Source organism: Drosophila biarmipes, chromosome X (assembly GCF_025231255.1).
Source record: "Drosophila biarmipes strain raj3 chromosome X, RU_DBia_V1.1, whole genome shotgun sequence".
Lineage (NCBI taxonomy): Eukaryota > Metazoa > Arthropoda > Insecta > Diptera > Drosophilidae > Drosophila > Drosophila biarmipes.
In genome coordinates this window covers 1,133,164-1,156,719 of record NC_066611.1, presented here as the reverse complement: position 1 = coordinate 1,156,719, position 23,556 = coordinate 1,133,164, and the positions used below count along the sequence as shown (strand labels likewise).

The window sequence follows — 23,556 nt, the reverse complement described above, 5'->3', positions numbered from 1 at the left end:
CGCATAATCTGGCCACACTGCGGTGCCTTTAATTGTCAACTTTACAATTTAGGTATTTTAAAATTGTTAAGTTTCATTTTTTTTTAATATATTAATAATTTTCCTTTCTTTAGTGTTATGTTTCCAAATTGTTGAAAATTGAACAGCAAATTGCCAACAAAACGACCCCAAACCCTTCCTGTTCAAGTTTAATACAGCTCTGACCAGTTATCACAAACGAACATTATAACGAACATTATAAATAAAATTATAGCTTTGGGGCTTTTTGACATATTATTTTATAATAATAGGAATATAATTTGTTATATTTTTAAGAATTTCGAATTAAATTTAATAAAAATTACTCTAACATATGGATGTAAAAAAAAAAACAAAAACGAGTTTGAGAAGAAAATGGGCCAAGTAAGCAACAAGAAGCAAAGACGCTATAACGCTTTCATCGTGTTTCGAAATACCAGAATTAATATTACTCAGATAGGCAAAGAGTTTCACTAGTCGAAGAATCTTATTCTTTATAGTGTGTGGTCTTACTGTCAAGCAGCGATTTAAAAAATACAAAAATACGAATAAAAATAAATGGAATGTATGGAATACTCTCCAAGACCTTTGCAGTATCTATCCGGTGCCCAATATACTAACGTGGGCCCTGGGAATAGAGTTGTACCGCTGATACCGCTTGAAGGCACCCAGCACGGTTGGTAATGGCTACCCAAGCTGGCCCTTAGCGAGCGTCCTTAGTTCTTCCTCCCTTAAGCAGCAAACGCGTCCTTCAGCTCCACATCAGCTGATGGTTGTAGCTGTGCTATAGTACTTAGATCGGCCTAGAGTTATACTAGTCGAAAAATCGTACTCTTTGCAGTGTTTCCAAAGATTTGAAAGTTCACCCGCAATGCCGCGTGTGACGGCGATATTCGAAAGTCACTCTCTGAACTTGGTATTTTTTCTGGTATGGCCTTATCTTATCTAAATACCACGCTGAAAAAACGCGACGAAAAGCCTTAGCCGTCTATTTGCCTCTCGCTTACGCTTATATCGATGTGAATAAGCCTGGTGCTTATTAAATTCCCTGTTACTGTGTAACAGGTTGAAGGAAGCGATTCCTACTCTATAGAGTATGTATATTCTTGATCAGGATCACTAGACAAAAAGAGCCAGAATTTACCATTGTCCAGACCAGAGGGACTTCAATTTTTACGATAGCAAATACCATTTGTCGCAAATTAAATTCAAAACAAGAAAGAACGCTATGTTTGCGTGCCCTGACTATCAGATCATTTACCCCGCTAAGAGAAGCAAAAGAGAGAGAGATGGAGTTATACAAGCAGCAAGGCGAGATTGCAAAGCGCCACTTAACCGCGATTTCGATATACATAGGGCATTGTGAGCTTTAGAGTAGTGTATATCAATGAATAGGTATTGATAAAAACTATATATATTAGTTAACATTTTTTTTCTAGTACCTAAACTAGATGATCCCCTGTATAATTTGAACATTCGATTAGAAATTAGTCGATGATTTTCGAAAAATATCGATTTAGGTACGTTTGCAAGCTCGATCCAATTATTTGGGGACTCATTTCAAAATGACGGTCAGTTTTTTTTTTTCTCACGGACTATCAGGCAAAGATCTTAATTAACATAAAGTAAAAACTTGTTTTTTTTTTTGTAAATGTAAATACAAGTCAAAAACATTTTGTTTTAAGAAATCGTTCTCGTCGCTAATTGTGTTCATGATCAAGACCCCGAAATAAAAGTATTACTTAATTAAAGTATTAATTAATTACTTAAAAATAGACAAAAAATTGGATTGACGGATTCAAAAAATATTTGCCTTCAAAACCGAAAGGCCTGTCCGCGATGTAAAAATTGGAACACATGTTATTTGATTTTTCGACAACGTCCTTTCGTTGGACTAGTTTGTATTTTGCATATATCAACAGAATGGCCGCGTTGAGCAGAAAAACGCACATGATAATTAATGGTGAAGAAAAAATTCTTATGCTTAAGTGACTGTCAAAAACCTAGGATAATTGTCTGATGCAGCTTTTAAAGTAATATATTCTACTTTTTTTGACGTCGCAATGTACCATGAGCGTTTAACATAATTAACTTGATCACTGTTTACCTTTACTGATTCAACAGAGATTAGTGATCATGTTATTCTGCTGAAAACAGCCAAAGCTTTAGGGGTTTTTCATTTGTTTCTCGATAACTTTAACAATTAAAACTATAAACTTCTCTTCGTTTCGCCTTTTCTATCTCACTCCGCCGCATGTAAATTTCGGCTATGTACACGGAAATCACAAACACAAGATAGTTAGTTTAACCACTAATGTAAGACCGACAGAAAAGGGGCAAATAGAAACCTGACAAAGATACACGTGAATACAAAACATGAACATTGGACTAGGCGAAGGTGAGAAGCACCAGTTTATGGAAGCAGGAATCAACCAGAATCTAAATCAATTGGGCATTCCCACGCCCTGTTGGAAGCCTAGCGTCTCCTGCTGCTTCTTCACCTCGTCCTGCATCTCCAGGGCCAGCTTCTTGTACTTTTCCGCTTCCTTTTCATTTTTCTCAATCCCATCGCCACGGGCGTACATCTGGCTGAGATTGGCGCAGGCATACATGTTGCGAAGTTCACATGCCTTATGGGCAAACTGGAACGCCTTCTTCATGTCTTTTAGCACAATGTAGTCCGAGTCCTTTAACAGTGTTTTTCCGGCGGGCGGAGATGGCCCACTTCCGGCGGATACAGTCGCCGTGCTTTGGTCCGGCTTCTTTTGCACGCCCGATATGTGCATACCGGAAAGGTAAAAGCAGGCGGTTGCGTTGTTCATGTCGCAGCTCTTGGTCAGGAATTCCAAGCCCTGTGGGATATAAAAAAGTTAATACTTGCAGTATAAACATATATTTGGGTCTAACTATTTGAACCCTAAGTATTGCTCGTTTCGACGGCGATACGAGTAGCAGCGACAATGTGGTACGCACGCATTGATAACCATTATTTTGAACACAAAAAGTTGGTACCTTGATATGGTAGGAAGTTAATGTAAAAGGCCGCGAAAGGAATGTGAGGGCACTAATAACATATGCGTTGTGTGCCGATGAGACACGGATTCTCCCGGTTATTGTGATGGGTACGTTTGTATTTGCCTATAAGCCTGATAAACCGGGATCACCGTGGGACCTTTACCTTGGGCACATTCCTGTCGATCTCCTTGGGCATGGACCTCGAGACGAGCAGCAGCCCAGAGTGGAGGCAGGCGTCCGAGTCGTTCAAGTTGCAGCCCTTCTCGTAATACTCGTAGGCCACCCGAGGATCCCCCTTGCTTCCGCTCTTTCCCTTGCCAAGGAAGCAGTAGTTGCCGTATTTGTAGCAGGACTTTGCGTAACCGTAGTCGTCGCACGTCGATTTATACACCTTCGACGCCTTCTCGAAGTCCTTCTTGATACCCTCCAGGTAGTCGCCCAGCAGGTGGCAGGCTGCAAAGCGAAGCGGAAGTTAGCTTGTTTTGTAATATTCCATTTCCTTTCCGCGAAACCTAGGTTATAGATCGCAGACGTTTTTGCCGCTGCCGGCGTCGTCGCCGACTGCGTACCCACCTTCCGGCTTCTTCTCGGAATAACACCCAAAGCGGTACTCCACGCCCAACTTGTCCACGTACTCCTTCACGTCCGACTCCTTCTTCAGGTCGTAGGCCATGCTCAGCGATTTTTAATAGATAACAACCAAAAATTATTATGTTATGTTATGCTCCTGCGTGCTACAGTGTTACCGGATAGTGAAATGACTTTCAAGAGCAATTTTTGCGATACTAATCGCCTGATGGTATTTCTGCGATGGTTTTTAAAGTGTCATTTATACCTCCTTCCCAGGGAGTGCATCCGTTGAAAACGGCCGGGATTTTCACAAATTGAAACATCGATTCCAACAGAGCACATCCACCGTCTGCCTTTCGATAACAACCAATCAGAAGATATGTGGGCCTGATGCTTCTGCACCCCCCATTTTTAAATGTTCCCTGCCATCAGTGTTAGCGTTTTCGAAGTAAATCTTTCAATTTTCATGTCCACCAGTCTTACATGCGGAACTAACTGCGAAATGTTTGTTTTCCGAAATGAAACCTTTGTAGATGGTGAAGGGATCTCCGTGAAAAGAGGGTGTTAAAGCCATCACATCGACGAAAACTGCGAGTAAGCATAGGAGTGAGCGAGAGGAAAATAGGCTTCAAAGCTTTTTGTCGGGTCTGTTTTTCAGTGCAGTACTCAGATGCGCTAGGAAATACCAGAAAAATACCAGATTTAGCAAAAGAGTTTCAATGAGCGCCGATAGCCGTGCCCCAAAGAATAAGACATTTATGGAGAAGGAAAAACACAAAAACCACCATCGGTAGCTATTGCCATGATACTGGGCGCCCTCCTGCAGTATCAGCGGTACAACTCCTCCAAGTCCCATGTTATACTTCAATGCACAAGCCCTAAACTACATAAAATTCTTTATATTTTTACTTCTCCGTGCTCCATTAGGTTCGTCATTTTAAAATGCGTTAATTTTTCGCGGCTTGACAGAAAGACAATGCTACATGGATTGCGGGTGAACTGTCACACTGCAAAGAATAAAATTTTTCGACTAGTAAAACTTTTAGCCAATCTGAGTACTAGGCTTTAGGTTCAAATGTTGATAGCCGATACTAAAGCACAGTAAGAAATTTAAGCAATCGAAAATGTTTTTATCGGTATGGAAGCAACCACGTATTGTCAAAATGACACTATTTAAGGTCAAAGAGGTTTTTTTAAACAAGATAGTACCTTTGTATGGGGTATTTGGGATCGAATTGATTCCAAAATTGTATCCTAGATGTGGTGTAATTTTCACCCGCACTTATTAAACTGGCACTAGAATATTGCTTGGCAGAAGTCTAGTAGAATTCAAAATGTCATTTTTTTACAAAATTATTAAAAAAAATTCGTAATTATAAAAATGTGTCGAGTTATAGTTCAAAATATGCTTCCGGTACCCTGTTCATTTATTCGCCAAAATTAAAGAGTAATATTATAGTTATAATCTAAAACAAATATTACTAAAATTGGTATGGCGAAACTTAAGATATAATTAAAAATACACAGATAAAGGGGTATACGTCCCCCAGGAATTACCATCCCTACCAGTTTTAAATATTTTTTTTGTAACTTAACAACAAAGCTTAAGATCGTATAAGAGATGTTATTCACAGTAATGTCAAGATAAGAGTTGGTCATAGTTTTAGATACGTTTGATTGCTTAAATTTTACATTAAAGGGGTGTGTAAGATATTAAAATATTTTTTATTTTTCAAATTGAATACATAATATCTGAAAAATAAATTGTGTTTTCTCACTTCAAAGTCTTCAAAACTCAAAAACTGGAATTTCAACAAAAAAACTCGACAGCGTTACTTGGGACAAACTATCATCTAACGAATGAACTTGGATTATCCGGCACCGAGCTATAAGGGACACCGCAATTCCAGTTTTTTCGAGACGCGTCCGGACAATTGCTACCATAGCGATATTTAAAAATATCTCTTTCTAAACAATTTTATTATGTTGTCTGGTTTAGCTTTTTTAAGGAGTTGCAGTTTTTGGTAAGTCCCACTCGGAATGCTTCATGCAAATTGGTTTACTTGTTGATTTCCTAACTTTTCGAATCTAAAAAGGCAAGTTAAACTTATTTTGGACTTTAAAATTGTATTCCTCCTTAGGCACGAAGCAACCACCAACAATTGCACTCTCCATAATAGTGGTTGTTTGACAGTTACCCAATGAGGAATTAATATTTCCAAAATGTTTCTAAAACGTGGATGAACTTGTTGCTCTAATGGCACTGCCTTTATTGTGTCTGTTTGATGTTTAGTGCTTTGGTCTGGTCTGCCTATTTTAATAAACGACCGCTTAATTAAAAGCGCTCTTGTTCAATTAGTAATGGCGGGTTCCACCCGCTCTATAGAATCATCGTTTCAATCTACTTAACCACGTATTTGAGCTTTGTGGCTTGTTCTTGCGGATCCACTTGTATCTAAAAGGAATCTCAACAAAAATACGCTCTTCGGATTTGGTCTGGGCTTATCAGATAAAATAGTGCGACTAATATCCACTCATTAACGTACTGGCTAGCGTTGGGGTAAAGGTTATTAATGTTTGAGGTGTGGTTTCCCAATGAATTCAACCATGTAAACGACCATTCCTTTTTTTCGGTGTAGCTCCAGGAAAATGTGGAGAAATGCGTGGGCTAGGTACCAAGCTCCGAAGCAATGGCACGAGTCTGTGCTTAACCCTAATTAGTTGATCGCTCTACCATGACTTGACCTTTGCCGATCGTCAATGCCCCGAAATAAAACCGACTAAATGAAACTGAAAAATGGAAAACTGAGTAACTGAAACACTGACAACAAAGCACCCCACAACCAGCACATACGATCTCCGAAAAATAAAGTACAGACACGCACACCAGACAGCAAATCGCCTTTGAATACTGCTGCCATTAGTCTATAGTCAGTTAAACTGTATTATAGTGGTACACATAGTACACATATAGACACACACGCTCGGATCCAGAGCCAAATCAAGCTCGGCAAAAAACATAAAATAAGAAAGGCAAGCCAAAGTTTATATACCCTTGCAGCTGAAAGAACTCAATGCTTTTGAGTCCAACTCCGGAAAGTGTAGGTTATATGTAAGGGTTCCTACGACGGCTGTATGATTGGTTCGATCTGTTTTTTAATTTCTTATTTTTTAAATGTTAAAAGGCTTATGTCTAACATTTAATTGCGATCAAAAATGTAGTTCTTAAGTTTGTACCTGTCAACTCAGCAAACTATGTAGGATATGTTTCCTTGATGCTTCACGTTCCGAATTTAGTGATTCCTGCTTTATTCGATTGTTTTGAGTTTAATGCACAGGTAACTTAAAATTAAAAAAAAGTTCGTGGCCATATCAACTCGTAAAGGGACGCTGATCAAGCACTTACATTTGAAGGGTCGTTGCAAAATTATGATGCTTTTTGTAAGGGTATACAAATAGTGAGCTCGGCTTGGACTAAAACGCTTCAAGCACTGATTCAGAATCAGTTTAACGTCAACGTCGGCGGCATCAAGACAATATACACACAACAACACAGGTCAAACCATATTAAAAATTAAAAAACACAAATATAGAAAAGGAGGAGCAGATATATGTACCAATCTAAAATTTTCGACAGCAATAAAGGAACGAGAACGGAAACGATTGCGAAAAGATCGAGACTAAATGTCAGCGAGTATAAAAACGCCAGTGAACGTTGAATCTAGCTAACAAAACGGAACAAATCGGGAAGAAACGGAAAAGCGCCTCGTAACGGGAACCGCATTAGTGTTTTTGTTGATGTGCCATAACCTTTAAGTGAGAGTGTCAAGAGCAAGGTCCAGAAACAACAGATAGATACCTCAGTCGCACGTTGCGGATCGGTACTTCCAATACCAGACCTAATTAGAGGGCGTTACGACGCACTCTGAGTTGAATATTTGAGTTGAACAAGTTAGACTGCGCCTGCCTCATTCCATTCCATACACTTTTTCTTTTCCCATTTACACTCATAAAAATGAAATATTCACGATCTGGTTGCATTCGTTTTCCTCAAATATTTTGTTAAAACAAACATTGTGTAATAATTTTCTTCAATGCATATATGCACATTGCCGTAAGAATATGATATGTGGAGTATTTTGGTATAGTTTAGGTGCTTTTAAATTATGTTTGAACAACACTAGCACTGTTTTTGAAGAATCGTTTAAAAAAGTAGTTTCTTGTGTTCAGAATGGGAAGCACAGGACCTGAGAAACGCATTTTAAAATTCAGATAAAATATAATAACCAAGCCCCGGGCAACATCTTCAAAGTTAAAGGTCCATTCAAGTAATAACAACCATTTTCAGTAGCAAAAAAGGGTCTGTTGAAAGAGAGTCAAAGATTCCGACAAATAAAGCCTACCTAAATAGACTTATAACTTGCATTATAAAACATAATATTCTTCGGCTGTACATATTCTAAGCATTTGGTACATTAATAAACTGCCCGTTTAAAGATTTGCTTTGATTTAAAGCATATTTGAAAGAACTAAAGATACACCGCTATTTTTGAAATTAAGGGACGAACTGGTAGATATTGTAGTTCTTGATAGTTCCTAATATTCCTTACAAAATAGTCACTATCTGTTACTAAACTTTTTTGCTTCCGTTACTCGTAGAGCTACATATAGGGGATTTTGTACTCCTTTCAGAAGTATTGAACGGGTAGATAACAGCGTTTTCAATCCTATTCAGCATATACATACAGACATTTCTGCCAGAAAAGCATATATGGCAAAAACCTTTAGACTTGAATAAAACACGTTTCCTATGACTGCGACGATATTACTTTCTAAAAAGATTGACGTAAAGAGTTTGCCACGCCCACTCCAATCGCTTAGCCGATATCGGAGTATCTTGATCATCAAGAAAAAGTATTGGAGTTTATACATGATTTTAGTTATACATTTTTGTAGTTGAGCTTAACTAATTTAGTTGATATGTGGTTCAGTTAACAACTTTAATTTTGTATAATTTTAAAAACACAGTATAGGTTACATAGTTGATCCTGAGACTTAAACGAAGGAGGTTAATGTTATTTCAGTGTTGTGAACATTTGTATTTAAGAAATATTGGTAAAACTTTTTCAAGCGATTAAAGATATAAAAGTTTCAAATACTCACTTTTTACACCATTTTCGTTATTTTAATATGTTAATAATTATATTGCTTTAATTAAAACACATTTGTTTCAATAGCTTATAAGGATTACCGAAAATCCTCGATTGTCGATTTTAATAAAGTCAAAAGCAACAACACTGTCAACCTCTTTACGTTGGTCAATATTCAAATATTCATATTGTAATATTGTTTTTTTGTTTTTTTTTTTTGTGGATACTAGTTTAAAGGTAAAGAAACAGAATCCAAACAAGCATATTCGGAAAAAAAATCAGTAAAAAAAACTTGTGTGCAATTTCGGAAACGGGACTTCCTTGCACTCCCTTTATATAAGTAATAGGTATTTGGCAGTCAAGATACTTTTGTTTTACTCGTTACTGGTAGGACAATGCAAGTTTACGATGATTGTAGTCAGAGGTTAATAAAGCAGTGAAGTAGTTTTTAATCCTATAAAGTAAGGTAAGGGTAAGGTGACGAGTAAGGTTTAGCAATACGAAAAATATCATGTTTTTGTGATTTTTTTCCCGACGACAGAGTCAAAATTTATTTATTAATCGAAAGGTACATTAAAGTATGAGATTCGAAGAATGTCTTATACAATTTTTACAAAAGAAATAAACTATGGCAATGGTAGCAATTGACCGGACTTGTCTCGAAAAAAAGTTGAATTTCGGTGACCCTCATAACTCGGTGCTGGATCATCAGAAGTCCGAAAATCCAAGTTCATTCGTTTTTTTCCTTTAAATTCCAATTTTTGAATTTGTTTTAAGATTTTGAAGTGAAAACACGCAATTTTTTTGGGAAAAAATCGCCTAACTTGTCATTGTAAAATCAAAATTACGAATAAAAAAATTGTATGTATGTGTATATGTTACCTTGTAAAATATGTAAAGAAATAGTGTTTATGTTATGTTATGATGGGCACCGACTTTAAAAACGTGAGTTAAGGGAAAAATGCTTTAAAGTTTTTAAAACAAAAAAAAAAAATCAGTGTAAAATAATAATATTTTTTAGTCATTAAATTTAACATATACAAGTCTTAATAAGATCTTTAGCAACAGTTCTTGGTACTTTGTGTTATTTGTTTTGCGTCTTACGAAAGTGGCACCATTATATTTTCAACAGTACCTTGTACTGTATCGTTACGAACATGGTAGGGTATACAAATTTAATTTATAATACTTTTTTGTTAATTTTTGTAAACAGTAAATTGAACAACTTAATTTGATGCCTAGAACTGAGAACAAATTTTTTTTAATATGTATATAGTTCACTTTGTGTGCCATTATTGTGCATTGGTTTTTTACTCCTGTGGAATTTAACCATCGAACTTTTACAGGATTATGCTCAAAAGACTTCAGCAACTTTCTGTTTTTAGACGTTTGAAAAATATTAATATTGGTAAAGTGACATTAAAACAAGAAAGGAAGTTAGCTTCGGCAAGCCGAAGTTTGTATACCCTTGCAATTATAAGAAATAATTAACGTTAGTAACACCATGTGAAATTTTGAAGGATTGTTGCTGACTTCAGTGATATTAAAAAAATTTATTTCACTCTTTTTTTTAGACTATTTTTTGACATCTATATGTTAGAGTGGTAGTAGAATTCGAAATTCTTAAAAATATAAAAAAAAATATATTCCCAATATTATAAGAAAATATGTCAAAAAGCCCCAAAGCTATCATTTCTTTCATATTATTTTCCCACCAATGTTTCGATCGTTCCTATAACAGCTATGTATATAATATAGTCGTCGATTTTGATAAAATTTAATACGAAATTCAGAACTAATTAAAAAAAGTTATTTCCAAGCGTAGAACGTTATATTTCAAAAAGCACCAAAGCTATAATTTGTTTCATATTATTTTTCCACCCATTTTCCGATCGTTCCTATGACAGCTATATGATATAGTCGTCCGATTTTGATAAAATTAAATACGAAATTCAGAAATAATTCAAACATGTTATTTCCAAGCTTAAAGGGTTATATGCTAAAAAACACCAAAGATATAATTTTTTTTTAATTTTTCCCCCGATAGTTCCTATGGGAGCTATAAGATACAGTTGTCCGATCCGGCTGGTTCCGACTTATATACTACCTGCAATAGAAAGAAGACGTTAGGGAAAGTTTCAGCCCGATACTTTAAAACTGAGAGACTAGTTTGCGTAGAACCGGACGGACAGACGGATAGACGGATCAAGAATACGAGGTGTGTTCAAAAAGTAAGGTGACTTTGTATTTGCAAGAAAAACTATTAATTTATTTATCAATATTAATGTTGTCCCCTTCAAAGTAATACCCCTCAGATACAATACACTTATGCCAACGGTTTTTCCAATTTAAGGATTGTTGCTGACTTCAGTGATATTAAAAAAAATTATTTCATTCTTTTTTTCAGACCATTTTTTTTACATCTATATGTTATAGTCAGATTTTTATTAAATTGAAATCGAAATTCTTAAAAATATAAAAAATTATATTTCAAATATTATAAGATAGTATGTCAAAAAGCCCCAAAGCTATAATTTGCTTCATATTAATATCCCACCAATTTTCCGATTTTGATAAAATTTAATTCAAAACTAATGAAAAATGTTATTTCCAAGCGTAGGAGGTTATATGTTAAAAACACCAAATATATATATTATTTTAAATATTTTCCGCGATCGTTCCTATGGGAGCTATAAGATATAGTTGTCCGATCCAGCTGGTTCCTGCAATAGAAAGAAGACTTTTGGGAAAGTTTCAGCCCAATAGCTTTAAAACTGAGAGACTATTTTGCGTAGAAACGGACAGAAAGACGGACAGACGGACTCGTCTAGTGACGCTGATCAAGAATATATATACTTTATGGGGTCGGAAACGTCTCCTTCACTGCGTTGCAAACTTCTGACTGAAATTATTATACCCTCTGCAAGGTTATAAAAACGAATAGCCTACACTCCCTAACCATCAATGCCTCGACTATTATATTGCTGCTACCAGCTTACCAATTTTACCAAATAACTAGTGGTTCGATTAGATAAACTTTTGACACGTCAATGTATATTGAAGTATGTTGTTTACTGTTAGCTTATAGATTTCGAGAAGTATATGGCGTCCTTCTACCTGTTACGTACTTTTCCGAAGTACTCTTTAACTCGACATCCAAAAAGAAATAAAATAAATTAAATAAAGAAAGGTCCCGAGTTCGCATCCTCGTTGCGGTTCTTTCTGGGTTTACTCTTATTCAAGAGGTTTTGCAATCATTTCTTTACAACAAGTAAGGTTACATGCTTTGTTTGTATTTATTTTTAAAAATGTTTATGTTTTCACTGAGTGAACGAGTGCACTACCTGCCGCATAATTTCTCTACATTTTTGATCGATTTATCTAAGTTGCAAAAAGCGTCCGCATTTTTGGCGTAACTACCTACTTTTGTTGCTACTTAGCCCCACCTTCTCTTAAAACCAGAATAAAACAAGGAAGAAACAAGGAGTGCCTCGACTAACAGATACCCATTACTCAAAGGGATATGGGGATATACATGCAGCCAAGCATTATTGTAACTACCCCTGATTCCAATAAAATGTAGTGTGGGCGGCAGACTGATTAAGGCATTATGGGCGCTGAAGTGGGCGTGGCAAACTTTAGGTCGATCGATAGGTATTAACGAGCCTCTGAACCGTAGGAGCCAAAGTTATGGGCGGTTCATGGGCATGTTCGCGTAATAACCTTGGGCTGCGTACTAAGATAATCTCTCTACTCTACGAGTAACAGGTATAATTATTAAAGAAAATGGCCATTTTATAGAATTGAATACACATTGGTACTTTTTTGCCGCATAGACACATAAATGATAAAACAAAATTGTTATAGCAATTTTAGTTTTTTAGGTGTGCGTATTTGATAAAAACGAAAGCGAACCAGATACATAAGTCATATAATTTGTCCATTTACTATACGTGAGGATAATTTTGGGGCGTTGACCGAGGGAATCAAACACGTTGCATCGAACTTCGGGTCTCCATTGAGCAAATTTTACTACCCAAAACCTATGTCATTTTGTGTTCCCATTTTTAACGAAAAAACTAAAGCAATCAGTTAGCAATCACCATTCAAATTATCGGGAGGGCAGCAAAAAATGGAACTCTTATTAGCGCTAGAAGTTGGGATTAGGACACGGATTCAAGATCACTCGACCGTCCACTCGCCGCACAAAGCTTTAGCTCCTACTGTTTAGTGGCAAAAAGAAAGTAAGGCCCAGAAAAAGAGAAAGTGTTCAGTGTAAATATTATTACATTTGTCAATTTGGAAAGTGGTTTCTATCGGACCGTTGTAAAACAAGTTCAATTGGTTGGCTGACTACGGGTATAGAAAGGTCGGGACCCTGGACCATAGCGTTTCCTCTCGTTATAGCTAGAATTTTATACCTTTAGTTCTGACGGTCATTTTGTGTGAGTGTTCTAAAAGCTTTATACTAAAGAAATGCATAAAAGTGCCATTTTTAGCCGGTTAAAGTTCCTGGCCACCAGGGACTGTTGTCTGATGCCTTCACTTTAAAATAAAATTGTTAGGTTTTTATAAAACCCGGCCATATTCAATCGGCTTCTTGTGCAAAGGAGCTAGAAGGTGCAGTACAAATTGTCTCGACTGCAATAGAAATTATTATGCCATTTCTTAGGATACCTAGTTGAACCGAAAACAGCAAAACGGCAGCCCGAGGGGTTCCTTAAAAACGAATACAACATGTGTTGTGGTGCATGAGCTACCCCCTCATTCCCTCCCCCGAAATTATCCTTTCATTAGGCAAAATAAAAAGAACTAGTTCACAAAATGAACGCTGCTCTCTAACCTCAAAGGTAGGAGCGATTATTTCAATTCAGAACTCAGTCTAACGTGCCTCGCGTGGACCAGCCCTTTGCATCGCAAACGACAATTTAAAAGATCGAAACTGCAATCGCAAGCTGTGGTACTTACAGATGCTTTGAGCAACACAAACATCGCCAGATCCCCCGACTTTCCAGCGGAACGAGATGCAGCAGCGTCTTGCCGAGGTGTAACGTGTACGTGTGTGTGCGGTGTCCGAGCTTGGCAGTGTGTGTCGCTCCTCAATTGCCTCCGTTTTGTCATCCGCCGTTCGCCGTTCGCCGTCCGCCATCCACGTTTCCCACTCCCAGGGGATTCTACGGCCATTGTGGATCTGGATCTCTAGCGCAAATTGAGACAACTCTCGCCGTCTCACTCGGCCAGCTGGAAAGAGACTGGGCGAAGAAAGGAAAGGAGATAGGAGATAGGAGAAGAGCAAAAATCAGAGTGGAGAAGGGCGCGGGAGGCGAGAGAAGCGCGAAAATATAACGGCAAGGAGGAACGAGAAAGAGAAATCAACACCATTGAAGTGGGGATCGAGATTGCGCTTCATACGACGGCGCATCGCAGTTTACGAGTGTCCATCACCACTACAACACCGTGCAGCAATGGAAGACTATTGGGGTCTTAGCAGCACTACGGGTACTTAACCACTAACCTATCTAGCCAAGGGCTAGGCTAGCAGTAAGCAAACCGGGACAATCCGCACAGAGGTGTGTCCTCCCGCCAGCAGCCAGTGGGGGCGAGGCCAGGAGGACCGCGGCGATGGGAGGGCGGAGGTCCAGAACCGTGGACACGGTAGAGCTACAGAGTGTCCAGTGTCCTCCTGCCTGTTAAGGAGGGCAGAGATCCGTCGCAACTATGCGTATTTTTTTCTGTTGTTTTTATGTTTTGTGTGACGGCTGTGCGGCTGTACGGCTGTACTGCTGTACGGCGGCGACAAGAAAGAGAGAAACAAATTTAATAAATCAATTAAGTCTCGGATGAAGTGGAATAAGTTTAACGCAGTGCAACTACGCGTGTGTGTGTGCGAATAATAACGTCATGGGTCCCATACTTGCACAGGGCTAAGCCGACGAAAACGGTTCTTCTGCACGATCTCACCCACACTCGTGTGTGGTGTATGGTGTATGTATGCACACAAGTGCCCGCTTTGGCTTACACATGTACGTGCGGTTTTTATGACCCCGCGATTACATGTGTGTGTTCCTGAGTGTGTGCGCGTAACTAAGGCATATGGATCAATTGTCTAAATTGGCTCATTAAGTGATTCTTAATGACATTTACTATTCGCAGTGACAACTACTGTGTCTCGCTTGCTGGTTTTCCCTCTTTCGCTTTTTCAGAGCTCTCCTTCGGCACGTTTCAGGCGTGTTTATTGGCGAGTTAGTTTCGGTTTATGTATGTTTGATATCCCTCCTCTAAGTGGCATGCTAGGGGAGCATGCGCAGTGTTGAATGCAGCTGAAAGCTCGCGTGCACCATGAGGCGTATGCGCAATATCCCCCGGCCGGTAATCCGGAATGCTATAGTCCAGGGCATCCGTGACCCAGGTAACAAAATGGTTGTCCGACTTAACAAACATTGGGTAAGTCGTAGGAAGTAGCAACACAAATAGTATAATACCTGCCGATGTTGGCTAATTTTAAAATGTGTTCGATTCCAAAATTATAGGTTTTTCTAGAATCCGGGTAACCTAACATAACCAAGGCAGCAAACTTTATTACTATTCTTGGGACTTGCAGAATCTCTTCTTCATTGGGTGATTATGAAAAAAGTCAACCATTTCCGGTGATTGAAGGTCTTGAAAAATACATAGTTGTAGGAAGTATTACCCTCGTGGACGGAGGCACACGTAGTGGCGAAGCGCACAATACGAGTGTAGGAATGTGAATACAACACATGCATAGGGAAATGAGATTCTGCCGTGATCGATACACTAATCGAAAGGTATCGCACGAATTGAAAGGATTGTGTACCAAGGCTGAAATTGTAACTTGTAAGTGGTTTTGGAGAAAGAGCAATAACCTTCGGACACCCAGCAAAAAGAAGAAAAACATTTTGGGCTCCACGTGACATAAAATTTTAAAAAATTTAGAGTCACGAACAGCTCAATGTTATAGGATAATGTGGGCGTTAAAACGAGTGCATTTTACCAAAATGGTTTGACAGCTAAATTCCTTTTAAGGTACACATTTTTGATATATATTGATGTTGAGCACAACCAAATAATAATTGTATTGTTATTAATTTAGGGTACCATTTCAATAAAAACTAACTGAGCAGTATTTTTAGGCCATATATGCCCTAAAAATGGGGTATAAAAAATGTTACTCATAATAGTAATACAAATTAAATATTTTAATTTTGTATACCCTTGCAGAGGGTATAATGAATTCAGTCAGAAGTTTGCAAGACGTTCCCACCCCATAAAGTATATATATTCCTGGTTTGTTGTTCCGTCTGTCCGTTCGTTTCCACGCAAACTAGTCTCTCAGTTTTAAAGCTATCGGGCTGAAAGTTTCCCAAAAGTCTTCTTTCTATTGCAGGTAGTGTATAAGTCGGAACCAACCGGATCGGACAACTATATCTGAGCAATAAGATAGGAGTGATCGGAGCAAACAATTTTATAAAAATGATATATTTGGTGTTTTTTAACTTATAACCCCTATGCTTGGAAATAACAAAATCGGACGACTATATCATATAGCAAGAGAGCGTGCGAAGACAACTACTATACATATATAACCGCAGAATTGAAAATCTGCTATGATGGTCCGATCGTAACGAGTGATACACCAATTGAAAGGTATCGCAAAGACAAATAAGTTTGCATACTAAGACTTTGGAAATATTAATTTGTTTTGAAGAAAAGCGGTGAAAGTAAAAATTTATAAAATTTGATCTGCTGGATACGATGGGGTTTTAAACTTTGTTTTATTCTAACGAAGAATACGCCCCAATTTTTGAAATCTGATGCCCCGTTCAAAATTAATTTCAAAAACAAAATTTCTTCTTTTGTCCCTTTGTTTGTGGGTTTGTATGCATCGTATCTTAGTTTTCGAGTTTTTTGGAACTTTATGGGTGTATAAAGTAGCTCGAGATAGAACACCTTTGTTTTACGATTTTTAAAAAACCTAGATTTAGATGCTAATAATTCCTAAACAACTAATGCTGCGAAGACGTGAAATATGTCTCCGAAAAGATAAATTCATTTGCAAAATACTCTTTCTGTAGTGATATCTTAATCTAAATCTAATAAAACTAGAGTTATGATAAAAAGTTCTTTAAATTATTATATATAATATATCTTATATCTTATATCTTATAGCCCTTGAGATTACTCAAGTTTTGATTAATAATACTTTTTGTCATAAAAATTAAAGTTTGGAAGATATTAAGAGATAAAAAAAGCAACCCACTTCTCTTAGCATGAAAATTAGTTGCTGACTTCAGTGATATTAAGAAAATTATTTTATTTTTTTTTAGACCATTTTTTTGACATCTACATGTTAGAGTAGTCCGATTTTATTCCCAATAATTTAAGATAATACTTCAAAAAGCCCCAAAGCTATAATTTGTTTAATATTATTTTCCCACCAATTTTCAGATCGTTTCTACGACAGCTATATGATATAGTTGTCCGATTTTGATAAAATTTAATTCGAAATTCAGAACTAATTAAAAAATGTTATCTTCAAGGTTAGATGTTTATATGTTATAAAACACCAAAGATATAATTTTTTTTCATGTTGTCCGACTAATTTTCCGATCGTTCTTATTTTGATAAAATTTAATTCGAAATTCAAAACCAATTAAAAAATGTTATTTCCAAGCGAAGGAGGTTACATGTTAAAAAACAACAAAGATATACTTTTCTTTTCAATTTTTCCCCGATAGTTCCTATGGGAGCTGGTTCCGACTTATACACTACCTGCAATTGAAAGAAGACTTTTAAGAAAGTTTCAGCCCGATAGCTTTAACACTGAGAGACCCTCTGCAAGGGTATAAAAACAGATATAGCACCAACAAAGCGATATTGAAATGTAATGTGGGCGTCGAAAAGTTTTTAGCGTTTTGGACATTTATAGGTGGTAGAATGGCCGTGACAAATTTTTTTTTGGTATGAGTAATACATTTCAGTTTACAATTTTTTTCTAGCATGAACGGTTATGCTTAAATTGCAGGCGTCAGATTGGGCGTTACAAAAATAAGAGCCATACATTTAATTTAAAACTTGTTCGAACATAAAAGCTGCTAAGGGAATATTTAATATATTTCCTTAAAAACTTTTGACTTTCTCTGGCCCGCTTTAGCGGGTCCTTTTACATCAGCGGCAGACGCCTTACCAATTGTGCAAGCATATAAGTTAAAGTCATATTTACCGCATTCCCACCGCGGACAAAAACATATTAAATTGAAATTTTAACTAACAAATTCGAATACACTTTAAATAGATATTTAAATAAATAATGTCTATTACTATCATTATTAAACATTAAAACATTTAATGTTAAGAAAATTAAGCATAATAAGTGCACATGTGCACATTCGACATCTTTATTGTTGAAAGTGGATGCAAAACGCAAAACAAAGTTTTATGGGGACTTCTCAAAATGAAAATTTTATTTTGTTTGTCAGTTTGTCCCAAAAAGTTTTTGATTATTGCAGCAAACAAAAAGTTTCATATACGATCTACTAAAAAAGACATTTTCCTAATTTTTTACATGCGTAACGCTTTAACCAAATCGTACAGATAAACAAAGGATATTGAATAGCAGAGTTTGTTAGATAAATAGACACAAGTAAGTCATTTATAAGTTTACTTGTAAAAAAAAACACATTTATGCCAATATTCTAATTTTATTCATGCTAAAAAAAAAAGATTTTACATACGACCAAGCAAAAAAACACGAAAATTAAGCTCGTATACTGAAAAACGCTTATTATTTTGCGACATTTTTTGCCGATATTGTCCTCACTAAGGAAAGGATGTTTTTAAAATCATTGCCAACTTTTTCTTTCTTTCAATATTTCTTGTTGGTATTTTATGATTGCTCATTTGTCACCTTGTTTTTTATTCCTTTTCTCAAAACACGTTAACTATAATGTAACACACTTCTAGTTTTAAATTGGAACTGAAATAAAAACTTAAAAATTAATTCTAAATTACAAATTATAAAAATATGAATGATAATAATAATAATTCATGATAATTAATTAATAATTAATTAGTTAGCCTTAATCTATTCTCACTTAATACTTAATACGCGTCGAATGCCACCTCAACTGTCAAAATCGGATGCTCTGTTCCGTTAATACCCAAAACAAGATTTTGGGGTTGCTTCTCAAAATAAAAATTTTATTTTGATTGCCAGTTTGTCCCAAACGTTATTTTGAAGTCCTGAAAATTCTAGACGATGTTAAACAGATCGATTCAAAAAACATTACTTCTACCACTTTTGAAAAAAAAGGAAGAGCGCTGTAATCGAGTGTCTCGACTATCAGATACCCGTTACTCAGCTTAAGCAAGCTAAAGGGAAATGGAGATTTATAAGCAGAAAAACGATATTTACCGCGCCACCTACCGGCTATTTAGGTGAAGGCAGACAGATTTAAGCGTTTAAGCCGTTTGTGAGCTGTGAGTGGACGTGGCACATTTTTTGTAGGTCAGTCAGATAGGTATTTATGAGACAAACACATTTCAGTTAAAATTTTGTTCCTATCATATGAGGGCGTGGCACCCTGCTCCTTTTTAAGTTGTTCCATTGATTTGTGCTGGTGAAGATTTATTGATTTATATAAATAACATAGTAACAATATATATTTCTGTTAAGAAGTCCTTTAAAGTTAAATAAAAATGTTTATCAAAACAAAAATATTAAAAAGTTAGGATAGAAAGACAACTTTGAAAACAGATGTTTTTACCCTTGCGCCCGTTGCCATTGGAGCATTGTATATACAAAGCTTTATGATTTTTGTAAAACTAAAAAATATTTACTGAAATATAAAGATAATGTTTAATTTAAGTTTTCGACCCCATAAAGTATATATATTCTTGATCAGCGTCACTAGACGAGTCAATCTATCCATGCCCGTCTGTCCATCCGTCAGTCCGTCTGTCCGTCCGTTTCTACGCAAACTAGTCTCTCAGTTTTAAAGCTATCGGACTAAAACTTTTTTAAAAGTCTTCTTTCTATTGCAGGTAGTATATAAGTCGGAACCAACCGGATCGGACAACTATATCTTATATATATCTCCCATAGGAACTATCTTAGGTGTTTTTAAACATATAACCTTCTAAGCTTGGAAATAACATTTTTTAATAAGTTCTGAATTTCGTATAAATTTTTTTCAAAATCGGACGACTATATCATAAAGCTGCCATAGGAACGATCGGAAAATTAGTGATAAAATAATGTATCTTTGGTGTTTCTTAACATATAACCTCCTGCGCTTGGAAATAAAATTTTTAAATTGGTATAGAATTTCGAATTAAATTTTATCAAAATCGTACGACTATATCAAATAGCTGCCATAGGAACGATCGGAAAATTAGTGGTAAAATAATATAAAAAATTATATCTTTGGTGTTTTTCACATATAACCTTCTAAGTTTGGGAGTAACATTTTTAAAAAAGTTCTGAATTTCGAATTAAATTTTATCAAAATCGGAGGATTATATCATATAGCTGTCATAGGAAAAAAGAATAAAATAATTTTTTTTTAATATCACTGAAGCCAGCACCAACCCTTAAAAATTTCACATGGTGTTACTAAAGTTGATTATTTCTTATAACTGCAAGGGTATACAAACTTCGGTTTGCCGAAGTTAACATCCTTTCTCGTTTTTTTATACCCTTGCAGAGCGTATAATGATTTCAGTCAGAAGTTTGCAACGCAGTGAAGGAGACGTTTCCGACCCCATAAAATATATATTTTCTTGATCAGCGTCACAAGACGAGTCGATCTAGCCATGTCCGTCTGTCCGCCCGTCTGTCCGTCCGTCTGTCCGTCAGTCCGTCCGTCTGTCCGTCAGTCCGTCCGTTTCTACGCAAACTAGTCTCTCAGTTTAAAAGCTATCGGGCTGAAAATTTCCCAAAAGTCTTCTTTCCATTGCAGGTAGTATATAAGTCGGAACCAGCCGGATCGGACAACTATATCTTATAGCTCCCATAGGAAATATCGGGGAAAAAATTTTAAAAAAATGATGTCTTTGGTGCTTTTCAACATATAACCTTCTAAGCTTGGAAATAAAATTTATAAATAAGTTCTAAATTTCGAATTAAATTTTATCAACATCGGATGACTATATCATATAGCTGCCATAGGAACGATCGGAAAATTAGTGCTAGACTCCTCTAGTGACGGTGATCAAGAATATATATACTATATGGGGTCGGAAACGTCTCTTTCACTGCGTTGCAAACTTCTGACTGAAATCATTATACCCTCTACAAGGGTATAAAAATTATATCTTCGGTGTTTTTTTTTACATATATATAAATCTCCTACGCTTGGAAATAACATTTTTTAATTAGTTTTGAATTTCGAATTCAAATTAATAAAAATCGGACATATAGATGTAAAAAAATGGTCTAAAAATAAGAATGAAATCATTTTTTTTTATATCTCTGAAGTCAGCAACAATCCTCAAAAATTTCACATGGTGTTTCTAAAGTTGCTTATATTTCGGCTTGCCGAAGTTAACTTCCTTTCTTGGTTTATTTAATATCGCTGCACTAACTTCGGCTTGCCGAAGTTAATTTATTTCTTGTTGTGTTTGTTTTTCCACTCAATTTATTTTTATGTTAAGAGTTTGTTAGTTTTGATGTTGTTTGATGACTTTCGTTTGTTGTTTGTTCACTTTTTATTATTTCATTGTTTTTATTAAGCTTTAAATTATGGTACCCCTACAGACATATTGATTGTATTCAAAAGTTTGCAACGCCGTAAAGAAAATGTTTCCGTGCCCATATAATATATATTCTAGATCAGTATCACTAGGTAAGTCGATCTAGCCATGCCAGTCAATTGTTTCTACGTAAATTAGTCTCTCAGCCATCAAGCTATTTTCCTAAAATCCGGAAAGAGTCAGATCGGACAACTATATAATGTAGAAATAATCATAAAAATATTTCAAAACAAGGAAGAACGCTACAGCCTGCCTCGAGTATCAGATACCCGTAAATCAGCTTCAGGGAGCAGAAGGAAATTGGAGATGTGTAAGCAACAAGCTAGGAAGAACAAGCTAGGCTAGTGATTCCGACCATGGATATGTATATATACTTTATATGGTCAGAGACGCTTTCTTCTGCCTGTTACATACAAGAAGAAAAGAATATCAGAGTGGATGCGACAACGAAAATTAAGAACCCAAAATTTAATTACGATTTCTTGGAAATGCAGAGTGTTGTGAGCGGGAGTGAGAGAAAGATGCAAAGCCACGGCACTAGTTATCTATTATCTATTTAAAATAGATTCCCATACGTTAAAGACTTGTTTGCAAAATGAAGCCACCTATGTACACTTTCCTAGTCATGGTTAATCATGTGCGGTAAACGGTGTTTGAAGTACCACATTCAACAACACCGTAGAAATATTTTTTTGGTATTTTGAATCATTTTACAACACTGTGAATGCATTAAAAATTAATTTTATTTGCAATTATTTCTGCCTGAAATCTAAGCTTAGGTGCAGGTAAACCCACATTTACAATATACGTGGACAGCACCAAGTAAGACCAACTAACTACAAATGGGGATATGCACACAAAAGCCTGAGCGCTGGGTTCGTTCTAAAAATGTTTCTTTAAACGAAACACAAAAGACGTATTAAAACGCATTGTCACACTGATTTTTCTTACTTATGGTCAGAAATGAACTTACATATGAGTACACACATGAATTGTACCGATGTCTTCGTGTATGTATGTCAAATGGTGATGAGCTTCAAGTCATTCTCTAAAACAATTGTCACAACAATGCAGATACCTATTTAGCATGTTTCACGTTCTTGATCTTCTTTTTTTCATAAATACGACAAGGATATTTTATTGCAAAATGACCTGACATTTATTATTTCTAAAAGAAAGTGAACTTTAAAATTTTTTAAATTAGATAATAAATTGTATTTTTTCCGAAGTCAAGAATTTTGTTGCATAAAACATGTTTAAAGACTATAAAAGCAAACAATAAACCTCGTAACGAAGTAAAAATCTAGTGACGATCGCACCTTTTACAAAATAGTTTCTCGTTCGGCACGCTTCATCAAAGTCGAGCAGGCATATTGAATTGCAGCACAACGAATGTAAAAAGGTAGAAAGTGTTATCGTCACTAGATTTGCAACCCGTTAAGAGGTGTTTTTGCATGATATCACAAGTTTTTGTTTTAAACATGAATCATATATTTTATATATTTTTCAAAAGTTGTCGATGTCAATTCTCTTTTAAGGAACTGTTTATACAAATTTAAAAGATTCCAAGAGTATAGATACGCGCAAAAAAAGTTAAATGTTCAGGTAAAAAACTTTTAGTTTTTATATGGAAAGCCGTTGTATGCGATCCGTTTAAATCAATATTGCGAAAAACCTTTGTCCAGTCCTCTATTTTTATACCCTTCCAGAGGGTATAATGATTTCAGTCAGAAGTTTGCATCACAGTGAGGGAGACGTTTCCGACCCCATAAAGTATATATATTCTTGATTAGCGTCACAAGACGAATTGATCTAGCTGTCTGTCTGTCCGTCCGCAAACTAGTCTCTCAGTCTTAAAGCTATCGGGCTGAAACATTCCCAAACGTCTTCTTTCTATTGCAGGTAGTATATAAGTCGGAACCAGCCGAATCGGACAACTATATCTTATTGCTCCCATAGGAACTATCGGGAAAAAAAATTTTAAAAAATATATTTTTGGTGTTTTTTAACATATACCTTTCTAGTTTTGGAT

At 36.1% G+C, this 23,556-nt stretch overlaps 2 protein-coding genes across 4 annotated transcripts in view; one reads left to right on the top strand and one right to left on the bottom strand.

Moving 5' to 3' along the window:
- Positions 1–1,878: 1,878 nt before the first annotated feature.
- On the bottom strand, positions 1,879–3,792 carry LOC108027174 (cytochrome c oxidase assembly factor 7 homolog). The gene is made up of 3 exons (XM_017098463.3): positions 3,607–3,792; positions 3,197–3,486; positions 1,879–2,870 (listed from the first exon to the last, which is right to left on the bottom strand). The coding sequence occupies exons 1-3, from the start codon at positions 3,704–3,706 to the stop codon at positions 2,463–2,465; spliced, it is 798 nt and encodes a 265-aa protein (XP_016953952.1). The 5' UTR covers positions 3,707–3,792; the 3' UTR covers positions 1,879–2,462.
- A 3,346-nt stretch (positions 3,793–7,138) lies between these two features.
- The window catches only part of LOC108036171 (sodium/potassium/calcium exchanger 3), a 35,977-nt gene continuing 19,559 nt past the window's right edge, over positions 7,139–23,556 (top strand). The window contains exons 1-2 of one of the 3 annotated variants that reach the window (XM_050890428.1): positions 7,139–7,159; positions 13,724–14,252. In XM_050890428.1, coding sequence (XP_050746385.1) covers positions 14,219–14,252 — 34 coding nt within the window. In that variant the 5' untranslated portion in view covers positions 7,139–7,159; positions 13,724–14,218. Of the gene's footprint in view, positions 7,160–13,550; positions 14,253–15,065; positions 15,163–23,556 lie in introns of those variants that run through there. The other 2 variants (XM_017112160.3, XM_050890426.1) reach the window with 2 other exon arrangements.